General features: G+C 39.2%; 1 protein-coding gene across 5 annotated transcripts in view; it reads left to right on the top strand.

Annotated features, from left to right (window-relative positions):
* grm8a (glutamate receptor, metabotropic 8a) overlaps positions 1–17,805 on the top strand; it is a 225,965-nt gene extending 208,160 nt beyond the window's left edge. For 4 of the 5 annotated variants that reach the window (XM_034862922.1, XM_034862923.1, XM_034862921.1 and 1 more), the window contains 3 exons: positions 14,030–14,170; positions 14,465–14,570; positions 17,323–17,805. In XM_034862922.1, coding sequence (XP_034718813.1) covers positions 14,030–14,170; positions 14,465–14,570; positions 17,323–17,372 — 297 coding nt within the window. In that variant the 3' untranslated portion in view covers positions 17,373–17,805. Of the gene's footprint in view, positions 1–14,029; positions 14,171–14,464; positions 14,575–17,322 lie in introns of all 5 variants that reach the window. The other variant, XM_034862925.1, reaches the window with a different exon arrangement.
* The last annotated feature ends 913 nt before the right edge of the window (positions 17,806–18,718 follow it).

The raw sequence follows: 18,718 nt of genomic DNA, 5'->3' as shown, positions 1-18,718 counted from the left end.
CTTTTGAACTTTTCCCAAAAGTTAGTCAAGAGAAATGGAATTCCCAATAAACACGTGAAGCACAAAGTTAAACAAACCTTGATTCAGTATTTAAATTACTTGAGCAGTGTCTATAGTATTGTTAACATTTAACTGATATAGCAGTCTCATAGTCTAGTACTATAGTCAATAGACTTTAGTCTGCATAGACAGTCAGTAAGGATTTATCCTAAAGAGGCAAATTGCCCTAAATTAAACAATCCGGATGTGTGTTTTATCCTATGTAGAACACCACTCCCAAAGCAGGAAAGATTTGATGATTTGTAAAATGTACTTTACTGTAATTGTAATTCTTTCAATTTAACCATTTTGTAGGGCATTTTATGGAAATCAGACACAGTTGCAAGCTGTTGAAAATAATGTTGTGATTGGTTAAATTTCTGTTGACTAATAATTGTGATCACAAGATAGATGGAGGTACTATACAAAATCCCATCACATTTCTAAGTGCACAGCTTTGAATGCAACATCACTCACAGACAGTATTATAGAAACCAGTGTGAACATTTAAATAGAAACATAGAGTATGTGTGGGATGCTTGGGGGAAAAGTGCACCATAAATTAGTGCAGTCGGTTGCTTCTTTCATCGTGTGAGTACTAGTACTGAGGCACATTGCTTATTAATAAGACAAAATAGAAGGGACTGTATGAGCTGTGCAACTATTAAGCTTCATTTTTGCAGGCAATGTAAAATACCAGGAAACCTTTATAACTCCTACAGTAGCCACACACTGGGTGAGATCACCAGAACATGGACAGAGTGCAGTCTGTTCTGACGTTGTCAACATTTCTTTCCTTTGCTAGATTTAGATGTCATGTTGTCTTTATCCTGACAGAATTTACCAATCCTTGGGGTCATTATCTGAAACAGGCGGGGTGTGGGGGGCTCTTTAATTCAGTTTTGAAGGAACGGATTCTGCAATGTTTTGCAGGGTTCTGCTGGGATTTGGTCGTTTGGCTGAAAATGGGAGAGAGATAGACAGAAAGTGTCAGATCCTGACATCAAACAGTGAGATGTTGAAGGAAGTGGGGACACCCAAGGGGGACCTCTCACAGAGACGCTGGCAGTCTCTCTCACACACACACACACACACACACACACACACACACACACACACACACACACACACACACACACAATGTATGCATACACACACCCATGCTCTACGTTCGCAAATACATACTTTTAAGTAGACTTGTACATTTACATGCATGCACACATACCCTCAGAAACTTTCTCCTGAAGGGAGCAACAAAGAACTGTACAAATTCAAAGTTGTGCAAGTCATCTCCATCAACCTTACATCTCTGTAACAACACTAACATAAACATTTCTTCATTCTGGCATATGTTAAACTATAAAGAGACACCCTGCACGACAAAAAATAATATGAAGATAATAAAATGCTTCATCACGGATACTGCAACTTTTGACAATTTACAATTTTTACATTGTAATCCATCAATTTAACAGAACAAACTGTTAAGTATGTGAAGCAATCCAACACAAATTTAAAGAACTCATTCCATATTAATTAACCACGGTAATAATAATTTAGGCAAAATTGAAGCATTGGAAAATTGATAAATGAAGCCATTCAGATGCCCAAGTTTTATTAGTGCTGCACTGCTCATCCTGCTGATCCTGACCGAAATTCAGAGTTTGTTGCCTTACAAGCTGTTGCTGTGCAGATGAAATAACCTGGCATCTCGTTGCCGGCAATGGTGAGGAAATACTCAGTTTGGGGATTTTGAAGCTCTGTCAGACTCAAGTGTCAGCAAGCATTTGGGATCAGGAATAATTAGCCTGGGTAACAAAGGGTTATTCCAGTTTGTGCTTCCAAATGCATTACATTCATGTTGCTGGAGTATTTGACTGTTGTACCTCATTAAGTGTTGTCCACCATCTAAACCAGTCGATAAAAGAGCATGATATTAGTATTTTTTATGTGATAATTTTAGTTTTGTTCTTATGTGTATTGAAGACATTGTTGAAGACAATCATTCTCTAGTCAAGAAAAGATTGACCTATGTTGACTCTGTTGGCTGCACATTAACTATTAACATTGCATGGGACAGTTACCACTACTACATATTTGTTTTCTTCATAATTAGCTATAACTAGCCTTGGCTACACAAATACACTATTTCTTTGAAAAGTAATCTCGCATCATTAGGAAAACTATCAAGGCAACAGTAAGTTGACTTTGTGAGGGGGTGACATTTCCTTTACCAAGAGGTGGAATTTACAAACAGGACGCTTTTATCCAAGCAAACATTGAATTATGGAACCATTAATGTGTTTGTTTAAATAAAGTCACCAAAAACAGCCATGATTTTATAAACTTGATTTTTTTTTTTTTTTTTTTTAATTTCATTAGAATAACAAAAGAGGTTTGGGGACTAGTGCGAGGAGTACTGCGGTATAGCGTTTTGTATAATTTCTAGCTCAATTTTGGTTCAAAGATTGCATCACGTCAAGCCATAGAAACAGGAACATATAAGGAATATATTTCACTCCTCTTTTACATGTTCATGCTGTGGCACTTTGTTTTTCTCCTACAGCTTTGGAAGCACTCTACTGACTCATGATGCGCCATGTTAGACCACCTAGCTGGGGATTTTTAGAAATAACAACAGGTTCACCCTCAAAGGATTCATAACTTTTTGAAAAACATTTATGCACAATTCAAAATGTGTTTGACTCGAGACTGGTCGATTCTCATACAGATGTGCAAGTCAACAAGGTAATAAGCTGTTGCAGAGCAAACACAGATGTAACATTTATTTTTTTATGAAATACCCTGTCCACTCTATTATGACACACATACTGACCTTAGACCAGGGGAAAGGGTGGGGAAACAAATGTCTTTAAGTGCTTTTTGGAGGACAGTGACCCCACTTAGGCCCAATGGAGCTGCACTGACACAAAGTTTAAATATTGTGCCACAGAGTCCTGTGTCGGACCTTTTTCTTAACCTGTTGAAATTCACTGGAAAATATATGATTTTCTCGCCTAAATTTTTACCCCCTAAAACATGCTGCAGTTTCCACATGCTTTGACCCTCTGTGATGACCCTGAGTTCATTGTGAAGCTAACACTCTCAACTTGTTGTTTCTAGTGGCATTGTGACACTAGGCCTTACTGACACAGAGCTACAGAGGTTAGAACACAGAATTTCTAGTTCCGTCCAAGTAAATCATCTGAAAAATTAATAAAAATCACTACTGTAAGCATATTACAACTGCTATATACTAAAATAGTACCCTTGCAACATGTCTCAACTTTGAACAGAAAAAATCCAGAAGAAATTGCTTATAAAATGGATTTTATATGAATGTTTTTCTACAGATATGTCTGTGCGTTTGTCTAATTTCTTATTTCTAAAAAAGCCCAAAAAGTGCAAAATACATAACTTCTGAAATACAAAAACACATCCACATCACTCACACACATGCCTGAAATAAGTAGATACATAGATAAAAGGAATAAGTAATCATAATTTGATGAAATGTTGAAATGCTATAAGAAGGCCATATTTTTGGCTTTCAGACAGTTGGAGTCAACTCAGGGATAGTTTTTTTTGGCCATGTCTGGGACCATTCAACTCGTCTGTTTACTGGCTACACAGGGATGCCAGTTTTATGACCTGTCCTTCTAATTGGTGCGTTCTACTGTCATTCTTTCCCACGTGGGCCCAATGGGGGCTGTGCGATATGATTGGCTTAGTTTGAGTGTATCTCTTGATAGAATCATGCTATTGGCTAGCAACCAGGTCCATTGGAACGTGCTGGCACCACAGATTACAATAACGTGTCGACATGCTTTCTAGCGCGCACAAGGAAAAAGTTACACGCGATCAAAACCGAGAAATGATGCATGATCCCAATTTCGAACCACCAGTGGTACACTGAACAGGTTTTCATCACAGCACCATGTTGGACAATGTTTGTGATGGGTGTGTGGAGAAGTGCAACTTGGGGAATTAATAAGCTCTGGGTTAAAATCCAATTGAGAAAGAGACTTAAAACCTACAAAAATGACTTTGTGATGCATGAAAATTGAAGAAAAGCACCTACTCCTCTGACCGTTCAAAAAGAAAAAGGTTCACTCTTCTCAACTGCCACAGTTGGTGCTTTGGATTAAACACTTTCTGTTATTTGTGTAACTTTGTTGCTCTCCACTGTGGCCATGAACTGATGTTTTTTAGGTCATTTTGGTCCAGCATCTGTTGGAAGTAGCTGGACTCAATGTAAAGAAGGTTTTTACTCAGCCTATGGATAATTGGATAAATGGATTGAATATATATATATATATATATACACACACACACACACACACACACACACACACACACACACACACACACACACACACACACAGTAGGTATCATTATGGTCCTTAAATAGTTGTGGATTTTTTACAGTAAAACAAAGTTGGCTTTAATTTATATGTTCACTGTTTCATTGAAATAGTTATAATAACAAGCACTTTGAAGTTCAGAAAATAAAAAAAGGGATCACAATCCTTAGGAACTGGTTTGGCCATGCTCCCTTTTTTTATTTTATTATTGAAATAAATAAATAAATAAAAAATCTCCTCACCCTCCCATGGCTCAGGTGATTAAAAGGATGAGCGGTCCCATGGTGTGAGTGCACAGAAACAGGAGGTGTAAGTTAGACACACAGAGACACGACAGGTTTTCACACTAAATTGCTCTGTGAAGTTAGCTAAGAACCCCTCCGGCTGCCTTTAAAGTCACTTTGCGCGTTTGAAGGTCCACTCACGAGGACAGGCACCTTAACTCATTATCAACAATCAGTGACGGTCAAATTTGACCTGTTTTAAAAATATTTTAATTTATAGTTTGTTCAAAACATAGATACAGTATAATATGATATTCAGTACATTAGGTTTATTGACTATGAATTTATAAAAGCGTTGGGAGACGGAAACCATAAAAATTCATTTTAGTTTTTGACCTGGAAAGGATAACAAGTTCATGGTGGACGGGAATACAACACAAGGGTTAAATGAGCAGAGCTGAGATGGAGGGAAAGAAAAAATGAATCGAGAGACAGTAGATGAACAGAAAAAGGAGGTTGGTAAAGCAAAAAAGATGAAATCAGAAATAGTTTCCAAAGAATAAGAGGCAGCAAAAGACAACGAAATTCGGGACGGGAAGGACGGGTAAAGACAGGAACACATTTTAGAAAGACATACAGGGTAGTTCGGAGTGCAGTGCAAAATGCCAACCACTCATTAGAGATAGTAAGGGTAGAGATGAGGGGAGATTACAAGCAAAGGATTGAGCGATGGAAAGATGCAAGGCATTGTTGGGAATGACAGATGTCATACACAATGCATTCTCACCCCTCTATTTTTTCTTATTCTCAAGTTTCTTTCTTTTCTCTCTCTGACCATTCACTGACTCGGACCATGAAACAAAGCAGCCAGCAGTCATTTATTTCAAAATGAGAGCAGGGAGACACTAGAAGAGTGGAGTGACGTCTGCTGAGAGAGTCCGTTGACTCAGCAACAGCAAAATGTTGACTCCATGGGTTTAAGTTAATGCAAATGCACAGCTATTCAATGCCACAGTGTCCAAGTGAAGGGCAGATTCCACTATGAAGCTTCAATCAACTTTTCCCAATCAACGCCTGAAAAAGTATTTTCCCAGGGTCTTTGTCAGTAGTATAAGACATGTTCCTGTCTATTAACTAGGACAGCAGTACAAAGGTTGTGTGATAAAAGGTTTCAGAGGTTGCATGGATTCCCAGTGAGGTTTTACTGTAATATGTCAAAGGTTTTCTCAACAATTAAATGCTTCTACATGTAATTGTTCTTTAAATACTTCATCACAAATGCCACACTGTGCACAGCAATTTTCAAGTAACAACACGCATCTACTCAGCCACCTGACAACACCCAACAAAAACCTAGTGGCTCGGTTGAACGCAGTTACGTTTTTGGCAGTGTTGATTAGAATGTGTGAGCTTTTGTCTATGTGTCCCGTAGTAAAACTTTCCATTGTATCAAAAAAAACATGACGAGGTCAGTCACTGCCCTTCTGCACTGTTTTTTCATCACTTTGGGATTCTCTCCATCTCTTGTCAACCTCCACTTCCTGTCAACCGATGATTAATTCACCCAAACATCCTGTTTTTCCTGCTCCCTGTCGTACTATCTCTTGTTAATTCTCTGTTGAACTTACTCTTTCATATTCACACCATCTGTGTCTCTCTTCCTTTCTTTTTGCATCTTTCTATCTGTCCCTTTCTCTGCCGTTGGCTATGATGGCCAAGTTGCAGGCCGAGCTCTTTGATTTCACCACCCTTTTACTCGCTCTGTGGTACATAAAACGAGTTGCAATAATCAGACAAGGAGCGTAATGACTTAGAAATGTCAATGCCTTGGTTCAACAAGCATGGTGTGTCTGTGTGTGTGTGTGTGTACTATGATTTGAATTACTGTACACATATGGGCATGAGTAGCTTTTGCTGTAGCTTTGGATGTAAAACCACAAGCATCTCATGAAATCTTATCTGACCAATGATGACTCTGGTGTGTTGACTCAATGTGTGTGTATTCTCATAACCCATGCATAATCTGATTCATATTTATTTGATGGCACTGTCATCTATGATCGGACATGCAGCTATTCAGACAGCTTCAAGTGCATTTTGCTTCATCATTCCTTAGTCCAGTCATTTTTTGGCAGAAACTATAGATGCTCTGACAGCTAAGTCGTTTTGGTTAAAGGCGCATAGCACCCTTTCATTTGAGGAAGAGAGGAGAACACATAATGTGCTGAGAAAAAAAAATGCCATTCTTCATTTATACAACATATGTTTTAGGACTCAGTTTAATGTGTACATGTCATGCGCCTCTCCCTTCTGTGTAGTCTGCAGCAGATGGGCCTAATTTAGTTAATTGGCTTATGATGTAGTGTTCATAAGCTGTACTTTCTATATCACAGTGTCATTTATAGCACCGCCAAGCCAACCAAGAATAGCATTCAATGTGAACTGTCATGCCTCAGCTCTCTTCTGTGAAGAGAAGACAGCCCTCTCTAAACTTAACTCATTGATGGGTGGCCTACCTATCAAGCTGTTTGTCTCTCAGGGTCAACCATGTCTCCCCAGAATTACATTCTTTAACAGCTATTTAGCATTAGCCACTTTAATTAAACGGCAATGTTCGCTGCCAGAACAGATGACGTTCATATTGCACTGCGGAAAATGTATTAACTTAAAGCCCATAAGTCCTGCATTCTCCTTGTTGCCGCATCTACAAAACTGACGTCAAACATCCCCCTCTATGCCGTGAATAAAAAACAGCGGCAGGAGGCAATTTTGAAAAGGACTTAGTAAAGGACTACAAAAATCCTAACACAACACATCTACTGCAGTAACCAGGACTTCCAATCAGACATATTCCACCTACAGACTCTGATCAGACACAGTCTCAGTGCCACTCAATATCTCCCCTCTGACTATTTGAATTTCATGTGTTAGAATGTATTCACCCCTGCTCATATTGTCCTGGATTTGATGACAAACAATAGCATAAGTAATGATTGATTTTTGGAAACTAATCACAACATACCAGTTGATCTAGCCAAATATACCTGACAAATACCCTGTTTACTTTTGTAACTGGCTTGGGCATTTGGTACTTCAGAGCTGATCAGGCCTGAACAGTCAAAGAGTAACTTACAACAGATGTGATGACCGAAGAGGCTTCCACCTCATTGACACCTAAATACTTATCTTCCTCATCTGTCCAAGCATGAACCTGACAATGTTCAACTCATCCACTGCATCCTGCTGTTACGCTGACAACCAACCAAAACAGCCACCTCTGTCTAAGTTGTGTGGGAACATCAAAGCGGCTTCAACTATAGCTATATCCACTGCAGCTCATGGTGGTGAGAGCTCTACTTTTAAGCCAAATTGAAATTTTAAGCATATCAAAAACTTCATTGTCCGCATTCTGATACATTTTGCTGCAACATTTTTTTTGCATTTTCTGCTTTAAATTATAGTGCAAATGTCTTTGTTTATGTAAAGGAATTTAAAATAGTTTTTTTGGGGTGGGTTGCACTTGACTGCTTTGGTTATTGTTAAAATTATTATTAATCATGCCTATTGCTCAAACTATATGCAGATTAAAAGCAAACACTATTTGACTGGGAAGATTCCGTTTTGTGTGTCCTACTGGGTCTGAGGAGACAAACACTTCTTTAGTGATTGTGATACAGTACGCTAAAAATGAAAAGCAACACGTTAATTTTTGCAAATGATTACAATATGAGATACGTTTTTTTCCCCGGCGGTTATCAGTGAGGTTGTGCAGCAGTCGGCGGTTATAAATGATGGTAATCAACTTTGTATTAAAGTCTGGGCTGAACAACAGTGGACCTATCCTTTAAGCACTAATTGTAAAATAACAAGATGTCCGGTAGACGAAAATCCTTAACTTAGCAGTTTTCTTTTCAACACAAAACAAAATAAGTACCCTTGAGGGGAATAAAAACACTCCTGCATTATCAGCACAGCTACTGCAAGTCGACTTGGGCAAAACTGACACTGACCCACAATTTAGCAAAAGCATCACATTCTTTAACCTGAGGAAAGTAAGTGCAACGCTAAGTTTAAGTATTTGTCCACACAATCTAGTATTCATTCTTCTCCTGTTTGTATTTGTTTCTCTTAATCCTCTTTTTCCTATCCCATATCTCTCCCCCAGGTGTCAAAAGCACATTGGCCATCATTCTACCCCTCTGTTCGTCTCTCTGAATCTCCTCCTATTACGGTCCAGAGAGTCTCCATCTGTAAATGTTTTAAACCTTAAGGGAACACATTGTATGCAGCCATCCGTAGCTAATCGTCTACTTTCTGAGTGTGACTTTTGGGATAATAGAGCGCTTTCCTGATGCATGCGTTTTCAGCCAATATCAGCTGAGGACAGCAAGGTGGATGAGGACAGTTTCAGTCTTCAGTGTGTGTATGTATGTATGTGTATCTTTGTGTAAATAACAGCTGGAAACCACAGCTTTGGACTAAAGGCTAGATGTAATGGAAGCGGCTATCAGCACCCTTGCTGCTGTTTTGATAAGAGCAAGTTTACCGCTTAAGGGATTCTCTCTTTTCCACACATTTTCCTGTTACTCCATTTTTGCTCTTCTTTGACTCTCTTTCAATTTATTTTCTTCACTATCTCAGTTTCTTTCCTGTCTCCCTCTTACTGAAAACACTCTCCATCTGTTCCTCTCTGATACAGCCACTCACTGATCCTTGTAACAGTACAATTCAATTGAGTGCAATTTGTTGGCAGGCAATATGAAAAAGAAACAACTTGGCGAAGTAATAATTGAGCCCACAAATTCCCCTTTGCATCTCTATCATGTTTTTTTTTCTTCTTTTGCTTTATTTGTGATCTGTTTCAAACAACTGAAAAATTCAGTCCTATGTTAGCGCGTTGTTTTGTGTGCATGTATGCGCGTTTGTGTACAATCTTGTGTTTGAGGTGAAAGTCAGCAGTGGAGTGTAAACTGCTGTCAGAGCCTGCAGGGGAGCTGCAGGCAGAGCTGTTAACCCCCGGTCATCACTGCCACACTTGGCACATCACTCAATGCTTCCATGGTAATGTCATCAAGGGAAAAAAAAACAGTGTGATTGTGTGAGTAATTTCTAAATACAGTTTGTGTGGATTCAGGTTGGTCTACATACACTTTTATTTGAATGAAAGGCCTATATTTATTTAGTGCAACACGCCTATACAGTATACTTAGAAATGTCAGTGCCTTGGTTCATCAAGCATGGTAGGCCAGTGTGTGTGTGTGTGTGTGTGGGTGTGTGTGTGTGTGTGGGTGTGTGTGTTTGTGCGTGGGTGGGTGGTTGGAGAAATTGCCGCCAGTTTATTAGTGTTGCAGTCTCCTTTCCCTGTGGCTACTGCTAATGTTATCAACTTACACTTTGAGGCAGCTGCGTGTGTTCATCTTCCTTTTATTAAGAATTTTGGCTTTTTCAAAAGCCTGTTTAAGAGTTAAGACTTGTATTTAGTCATCATATTGGCCACCTAATCTAGATTTCTGTCAGACTCCTGTGTGCCCATTATCACACAGTCAGCTAATAATTTAAGCAGCAAGAGAGTATTTCCCTCTATTTCAAAAAGTAAATTAGATTGAAATCCCATTTGCTGATGAGTTCTTTTTGAGGTCAGAGTTGAGAGGTCTGGTAAGGTTTTGTTGAGGACTAAAGGATGTGTTACTGCAGACATAAATTTCAAATATTCCTTACTTAATTTGGAGAACATAATAGTCTAGTTAAAGAAAATCGTACCAGGGCAGCTCATGGCTGCTTCTTGTGATTGAGAATCCTGGGGTCATATCCAATTTATTTGTGTAATGGCCCTTCCAATTCCCATTTTTTCACAAATGACCTAATGTGTTGAATGAAACCTTTTCTAAAAGCATATTTACACCATTTACAGCCAACAATGAATTTTGAATTAAATAACCAATTTAAAAATTTAAATTGGCACACACTGACAGGAAATTTTGTCCCAACCTCACCCACTGAGAATTATTTGTATTATTTAGTCCCCCAGGAATGCTACGTAGCACCCCATGTTTCTCTAGATTCAGTTATCAAGTTGGTGTTTGATGTATGCGTCTATTTATACATATGCAGCCACCATACATGTTATTGATTGTACTGATTTGTAATGATTTGTGATGTTGTTAGGTAGTTTCTATTGAGATTCTATTGTTGAACAAGACTTTTTCAATTATCTTCCGCTTCATTGCCCCTTCACTTTCAAACAACCCCAAGGTATTTAAACGCCTTCACTTGGAGTAAGGACCCATTCCCTACCTGAAGGGAAAACCATGGCCTCAGATTTTAGAGGGGCTGATCTTCATCCCAGACGCTTCACACTCGGCTGCGAACGGGTCCAGTGAGGGCTGAAGGTCACAGGCCGAGGATACCATCAGGACCACATCATCTGCAAAAAGCATCGATGAGATCCCCAGCCCACCGAACTGCAATCCCTCCCCACCCCGACTATGCCTCGATATCCTGTCCATAAATACTACAAACAGGATTGGTGACAAAGCACAGCTCTGGCAGAGGCCAACCCTCACCTGAAAGAGTCCGACTTACTGCCGAGAACCGCAACACATTTCGTCATACAGAGAATTCATTTCACCGCTGTGACAAAGCGTCCGAAATGGGTTTCCTCAGGAGGGTGGCTGGCGTCTCCCTTAGAGATAGGGTGAGAGGCACAGTCATCCATGGGGAGCTTGGAGTAGAGCCACTGCTCCTTTGCGTCGCAAGGAGCCAGTTGAGGTGGTTTGGGCAAGGATGACTCCTGGGCGCCTCCCTAGGGAGGTGTTCAAGGCATGTCCAGCTGGAAGGAGGCCTCGGTCAACAGCCAGGACTAGGTGGAGGGATTAAATCTCCAACCTGGCCTGAGAATGCCTTGAGATCCCCCAGTCGGAGCTGTTTGATGTGGCTCAGCAAAGGGAAATTTGAAGTCCCCTGCTGGAACTGCTCCCCCCGACCCAATGCGGATAAGCAGACTAAGATGGGTGGATTATCTATACTGTATGTCACAAATGTACCATGGGATGTTACAGAAACTTGTTCTGGTTAGGGATGCTCAATATGAGGATACTATCTAATTACAATTATTTTAAATGATATTGCAATTGTGATATGATTCACGATATTGGACTAATTAGGTTTGTATCATTCTCATTTTCATTGAAAAATATTGCAATTAATGATTACAGTGTGGTATTTGGATTTTGTGGATTTAGTCTGTTGCATACGATTTGTTAGCTGGGACGTCTCTGCAGCACCGCAATACTTAATTCAGAACAGGTTGACACATGTCGGACATGTCAGACACCGCCTCCCAAGAGCCTGGGTCTATCTGAGGTTTCTTCCTAAAAGGGAGTTTTTCCTCACCCCTTTAGGGAATTACTAGAATTGTTGGGTCCTCGTAAATTACAGTGTGTTCTAGACCTACTCTATCTGTAAAGTGTCTGGAGATAACACTTGTTATGAATTTATACTGTAAATAAAATTAAATTAAAAATTGGATTGACTTGGATATTATACCATGTCATATGGCGATTTTGATAAAATTGCAATTAATTGTGCGGTCTTAGTGCTTGTTCATGAAGGAAAATAAAACCATTAACAGTGGTGGATCAAACAGTACTCTAAGCAAAACTACACCTCGACTGTGATTTCAGAAACTGGCTGTGCGTAGTGGACAACCACTGCAGAGTTACCAAAGCAGCTTTGCTTTCTTTCTGTTCTACGTTCTGATCAGGTTATAGTTACCAGCACTGCCTCAATCAGTGTGTCTGCACACTTTTTGACAATGTGGCACCTGCCTTTCAGTTCTCACGCTCTCATTTTCACTTGATCTGTCTCTCCACAAGTTACTCTCATCTTCTCTTTTCCTTACTTGCACCGTCCCATAACATCACTTTCTTCCTTCTCTTTCCATGTCTCTCTTTACTTTACTTCCCCTTCCTTGCTATGTCCTTTCACCTCTACTACTCCTTCCCATATATCCATCCATCTTACCCCTCCCTCCTCTATTTGTCTCCCTCTCTATACGTGCATGCCTGATGAGCTACATGTCTTGAGAGCTTTTCATCTGTGTCAGTTCTCTCCTTCTCCTAACTACTCTCTGAAACTCACTAAGGACCTGAGGACTAGTGCTCAGTCTTCTAAAGTGTGTATGCCTGACTGTCTTGTTTTATTATATCTGCCCTTCAACTTGCTTGGTAGAATCAATGCAGTCGTACATAGTCTAATTTAGTCTACCTATAGTACAATGAATGAATGAATGAAAAATGGTGGTATTGTGCCATGCACAAAAAAGGTATGCCCAGCCCAAACGGCTTACAAGACATCATTACTTATAGCAAGGGAACAGATATCAGAAAAGCAACATCAATTTAACAACTAAAACTTCTTGTCTTTATTGCCATGCTTTAGAGACAAAAGTTGCCAACTAAAATACATTGAATCTAAACAACTGAGCCACTAATAACCTCTGAGTCCTCGAGAAGTTTGCTGTAACATAAAATTCAGAATCATAATTATGTTTGATTTGTTTGATCAGTTTGTAATTTGGGTTTTGGCGAAATGTCTTTGAACATTTTTCTTCAAATCTTACAAGTAACTTACTTCTGATTGTGTTAATGCTTCAGGTTAAATCATTACGATATACTGTATATATTGTAATTTGATTTCTTCAAAAAAAAGCATCCAAAGAGAGTTGTGTGCATATAAACATCCCCATATCTGTCCTTCAGTCCACTGAATATAACCTTTCACTAGTGCCATCTATTCTACTGTCCAGGACAGTATTTGTCTGTCTGTATGTCAGACAGTGGGACTGAAGTCATTCAACTTGCTCTGAACTAAATATATGCAGAAAGGCACAGATTTTTGTCGTCCACCAACAAATCAATCTCTGAAAAGTAAAGTTGTATGTCCCTGTAGGGTCTAATGTAGGCCACATGATATCCAAACTTCCAGGGACATAGATCTGAAAGTCAATTAAGTGTGATTTCCATCACCATCGACTTACCTAATGCAATAAACCGCACCAATCTGGTGCTTCAGCCTGCCAAAAAATGGTAAAAATAATTTCACCTTCTTAGACAAAGAAACAAGCACTGAAGCATACAGGCAATTAAACACCTTCCCTGGTGCCATTTGATCTACCTGTCTGTGTGTCACTGTAGCTGTCACTTCACAAATGTTCTGCTAATTCTGCTCTTGTTAGACCATGCTTTAAGTCCTGTCTTTCCCCTCTTCCCATAAATTCTTTCTCCTTGTTCCCTCACCAGGAATAGTCTGTAGCTGGATGATTACAAAGACTTTCTCTGACAACTTGAAATGTGATAAATGACTCCCTTTCCTTTCTGCCCCCCCCTGTGTCTTTTCTGCTAGATGTATATCCAAACTACCACCCTGACCATCTCTCTCAGCCTGTCTGCCTCTGTGTCTCTGGGGATGCTCTACATGCCCAAGGTCTACATCATCCTCTTCCACCCCGAGCAGAACGTACCCAAACGAAAACGCAGCTTCAAGGTAAGCAGTAAAACACTTGAGTCTCAAATGTTACATTTCCGTAATATTTCCGTATATGTCAAACCATTTGATTTGATATTTTTGACTGATGATAAATATGAACGATACTGACAAAATGAGGATTACAAATCTAGCAATACTACAATCCATCCACCACCATGTGGGATTACATAAACTAAAGGATGAAACCGGAACTTGGACCACACTAATTCAATTCGCCATTTAATTCATAAAATCAAAGAAGGCTGCACCAACAATTGATGGATTTCTGAATGTGAATGCGTGGTGATGCAGGCAATTGTGACAGCTGCTGCCATGTCGGGGAAACTGAGCCAGAAGGGAGGAGACCGGCCCAACGGAGAGGTGAAGACCGAGCTATGTGAGAGCATGGAGACCAACAGTGAGTAAGAGAACACCAAAGTTTTATAACTATACATATAATGAACTATATCAACAGACCCATTTTTATAACATATAAACATAACATGAATCCATATAAATCTTCAATACACGCATAGTCATCCAGGCTGAAACATTTGTACAATAATGCACATACATATAGAGAGGTTAAAGCTTTCAATTAAATATTGATCTCATTCTCCCAGAGTGTGGGTAAAACATTAATATTATCACTGTTATTGCATGTCATGATGGAGTAGCACAATACAAACAAAAAACAAATATTTTACCTTGTGTACATTTATGCTTAGTTGTACCATTTGAATTAGGCTTTCTTTTGATTGAATTTAGTAAAAGTTTAATTTCAATTTGAAAAAATTAAATTCCTGATTGTTTTTTGCAACATTGACAGTTTTTAAATAGCATGGTGTGTCTTCTCCGAGCGTTGACAGTGAAGCGTTGTTACATTCACTTCGAAACTCAATTTTGTGTCGAGCTGGTTCTGCTACGTCAGCAATCTGCGGACGAAATGACAGGAGTGGATGTGAATGCGCATGTGTGCGTGAGTGCATGCACATGTATGATTAGAGATTAGTGTGTACGTATGTGTGCACGCATGTTCTTGTATGAATCTCCATCAATCTGGGGGAAGTGGATTTGTGTGTCCTTTGGTTTGTGTGTGTGTGTGCGTGCGTGCATGTGTGTGTATATTTCTCTCCATAGTTCAGCTTTGCTGTGCATGTGTTTCTGTGCAGTCCATGAATACTGTGGGTGTACATTTCAGACCTGTGAAGGCAAACTACGTTTTCCAGTCAGGACTTTATTACCAGTAGTGAAGGAAGCAGGTTACAAGTAATTAATTTAGCCATTAGTTAAACAATTTAGTCTTAATCTTAATCTCTTTACATACTTCACTAAACAAACAATGAAATTGGGAATAAATAAGTTCCAAATTGTCAGAGGTGGTCAAAATAGAGCTCAACAGTCCGGAAGTAAAACTACAATGCAATTTCTTCAGTGACAATTGGAGTATAAGCCATCAAATTGATGGTATACTTTAAAGAAACACTAGAGAACTTTTCACGCTTTGATTCTCCTACAGGTTGTAAGCGGAATTTTTCCATTATGTGTCATTGGAACTACAGATCCGCTACCCAATCTGGCAAACTTGCATTGTGCGGTTATAGCCGATAGAGAGCCGCAAAGCGAATGCAGAAGTGCCGTTCACCCTGTTATGAGTTGATGAACCACTGCAATGATTTTGGAAACAAAGGTACAAAAAGTTCTCTAGTGTTGCTTTAAAACCAGCTACAACATGAGCGATTGTATATGCTGATATAGACGCCAAAACTTCATGGGGCACCAACCTTTTTTGAGATAAATGTCTTTTATTCGCGATGTCTTTAGTAAGTACTTCATTAACCACAATTCTGAACAATCCCACAGTGATGCCTCGGATTGGTAGAACTCATGTCATGTGATTGTTTGGTTAAATCTAGCAAAGTCTGTGAGAATCTTTGCTGCTGTACTGTGTAGGCCACTGTAACGTTACTTTCTACTGTACGATGTATACTAAAAAGGAGATAATAAAACCTTTGTTGCGTTTCTGCACAGTAGACGTATCAGTACACTCATGATATCATTGGTTGCCATGATTGCTTTTTCAAATACAAGAACAAGTGTGTCCAAAACCACTTTAATTTGGGTCACGTTATTAAATGTAGTGTTTCCGAGGATCAGCTTGTGGGTTTTGTGAAGGCCAGCATGAGGGACAAGAGACAAGCCCTGCAAAATTGTGGTGAGTTTTGCAGGGAAGTTGGTAACGTTAACATTATCCTTTCACTTTAGCTAGGCTGCTGTAGCCTTCATACTGAATGAATCATATAAATCATTACACAATTACTGCTATTAACTGTATATTCACTATATAAAAATCACTGTTTTTGGAGGTAAATGTCGTCCGACTGGAAGTTGCCAACATTGGAACTTTGACTATATTTTTCACTGGTGCGCGTTGGCTTATGGGATGAGTTGTTCCTTTGCTCGGAAATGAAACTATGTAGACAGTCTTGACCTTTGACTTGTTTGGGAATTTTCTGTTCGTTTTTTTTTACTTAAAATTATATGTTGCATGCTTATGAGTCGCGTTGTAACTTGTTAGAATAAGACATGATCTAAAAGTCTTTAAATACAGATTTTTCCACTGGGAAAAGTCACTCCCAGTGACCAGGTCATGGTATGTGTGTGTGTATATATATATATATATATATATATATATATATATATATATATATATATATATATATCATCAAGGACCTTTTTCCATTACTACAGAAGTGTGATGACGAAACACAATTGAAAGAAAGAAAAAATAATAATAAAAGGGTTGTATGAAAGCATCAGAGTAAAACAGTGGCTCAGTTAGAGGCCTTCCACGGCTGCAAAAACATTGACATTTACCATGGAACTCTTGAGGGGACACGAGACATAATGGGTTTGACCAAAAGCCCCAACTACTCAGGTGGACTGTTGATGTGACACTGTAACGTGACCATCTGAAGCAAACTCTGCTCTCAACTGCTCTTTCTTCTGTTCCTTTTCCTTCCATACTTTCAACATGTCTCTCCTCTTTCATTTTCATTTTCCCTTCCCCTTTTTATTTTTTTAATTTTTCTTGTCCTCACACCTTGGCCCCATCTTTTTATCATCTTCTTTCCTTCTTTCCATGTTCCACCTTTTTCGTATTCATGCAGCTTCATCAACTAAGACGACATATGTCAGCTACAGCAATCATGCCATTTGACGGGACCACAGAGGATGAAGGAAGGGATTGGACAGGAGAGGGGAGCGTATCTTGGGGCAGTGCCAAGCGGAAGAAGGAGCCGTCGTTCTTGGCCGATTGGCCAAAGAACTGACGGACAGACTGAGCGCCCATGGAATCCAAGCATGAGACATTTTGTATTGTTCCGCATCAAACCACAGAAAGCTGGGACCACATAAAGTCAGTGTGCCTGCTTTCCTGCTGCTCACAGCTCATTGGTCCTAACATGAACTTACCTGTTTAAAAAAAAGAGACAACATGAAAAAAGTGACATACCATAGGACACTGTGGTGGACAGAGTAACTATTAAAACCTAAAAAAAAATTATAAAAATGAAAATACAAAAAATAAATCTCAGAAATCATGTAGACATAATATCTAAAAGGGCAAATGTGGGGCCGGAAAAGAGATTTAACAGATTACATTTTAAAAGATATTTAAAAAGAGAAGTTTAAGAGACTCAAACATGTTTGTTGTTATTCTCTACTTGTAAGTATTTTTGTGGTTGTGACGATTTTTTCATTCTTGTCTCACCGTTGTCTGATGGATCGCCCTTGCATAATGAGATGAGTGTGTTTCCTCCTGCTGTCTTGGCTATCCGGGTTGTAGCCTTGGGTTGTGAACCTGTAAAATGCCATGGTTGAAGCATGCCAGTTTTTATACAAAAAAGGAGATTTATTTATAATAAAGGAATGTTTTGCAAATGTGTAGATTGTTGGTTTGTACGTTTGTAGTTTTGATGGTGATCCCTTTGCAGATTAGTTATTACATCCTGTCTTAAATGATCTACAGATAAATAGATGGATTACAGATTATGGCACTGCTTTGCGTCAGCACCATGCTTATTATTTGTAGATGTAGATCATGTTTAAAGCAGAATACTGTGTAGTTATTTAATTCCTTTTCCCTAATTTTTAGTTTATTAGCCCACTACTTTGATCTAGAATGAACTATCTTAACAACTATTGGATGGATTAACATGGAAATGTATACAGACTAGTGGTCACCCAAATTCTTCTTCTTATTTGAATTATTCTTATATACCATTTGAAGATTCTATCTTACCCCTATTTTCAACTGGGTGCGTTTGTGCTGCGTTCCGGGCGCCTTGCAACCACTGCGAGCAATCACGGCCATTCTAGTAAAAACTTGATAATCCACCAGCCGCGCTCTCCGCTCCACTAAAGATACACACCAGGTCTATTTTCAAATGAACCGTGGAGCATTTGGACAGCCGGGCAGGAAGTGAAACAGAGAGAGTATCCAGTCAATTTACCCCAATATTGCATATGTTTTCTCTGCAACACCATGGACAACAAGAGATTCAG

Source organism: Etheostoma cragini, chromosome 23, assembly GCF_013103735.1.
Source record: "Etheostoma cragini isolate CJK2018 chromosome 23, CSU_Ecrag_1.0, whole genome shotgun sequence".
NCBI classification, from domain to species: Eukaryota; Metazoa; Chordata; class Actinopteri; order Perciformes; family Percidae; genus Etheostoma; species Etheostoma cragini.
Note: the sequence above shows the minus strand (reverse complement) of the source record. Positions and strands in the feature narration are given on the sequence as shown.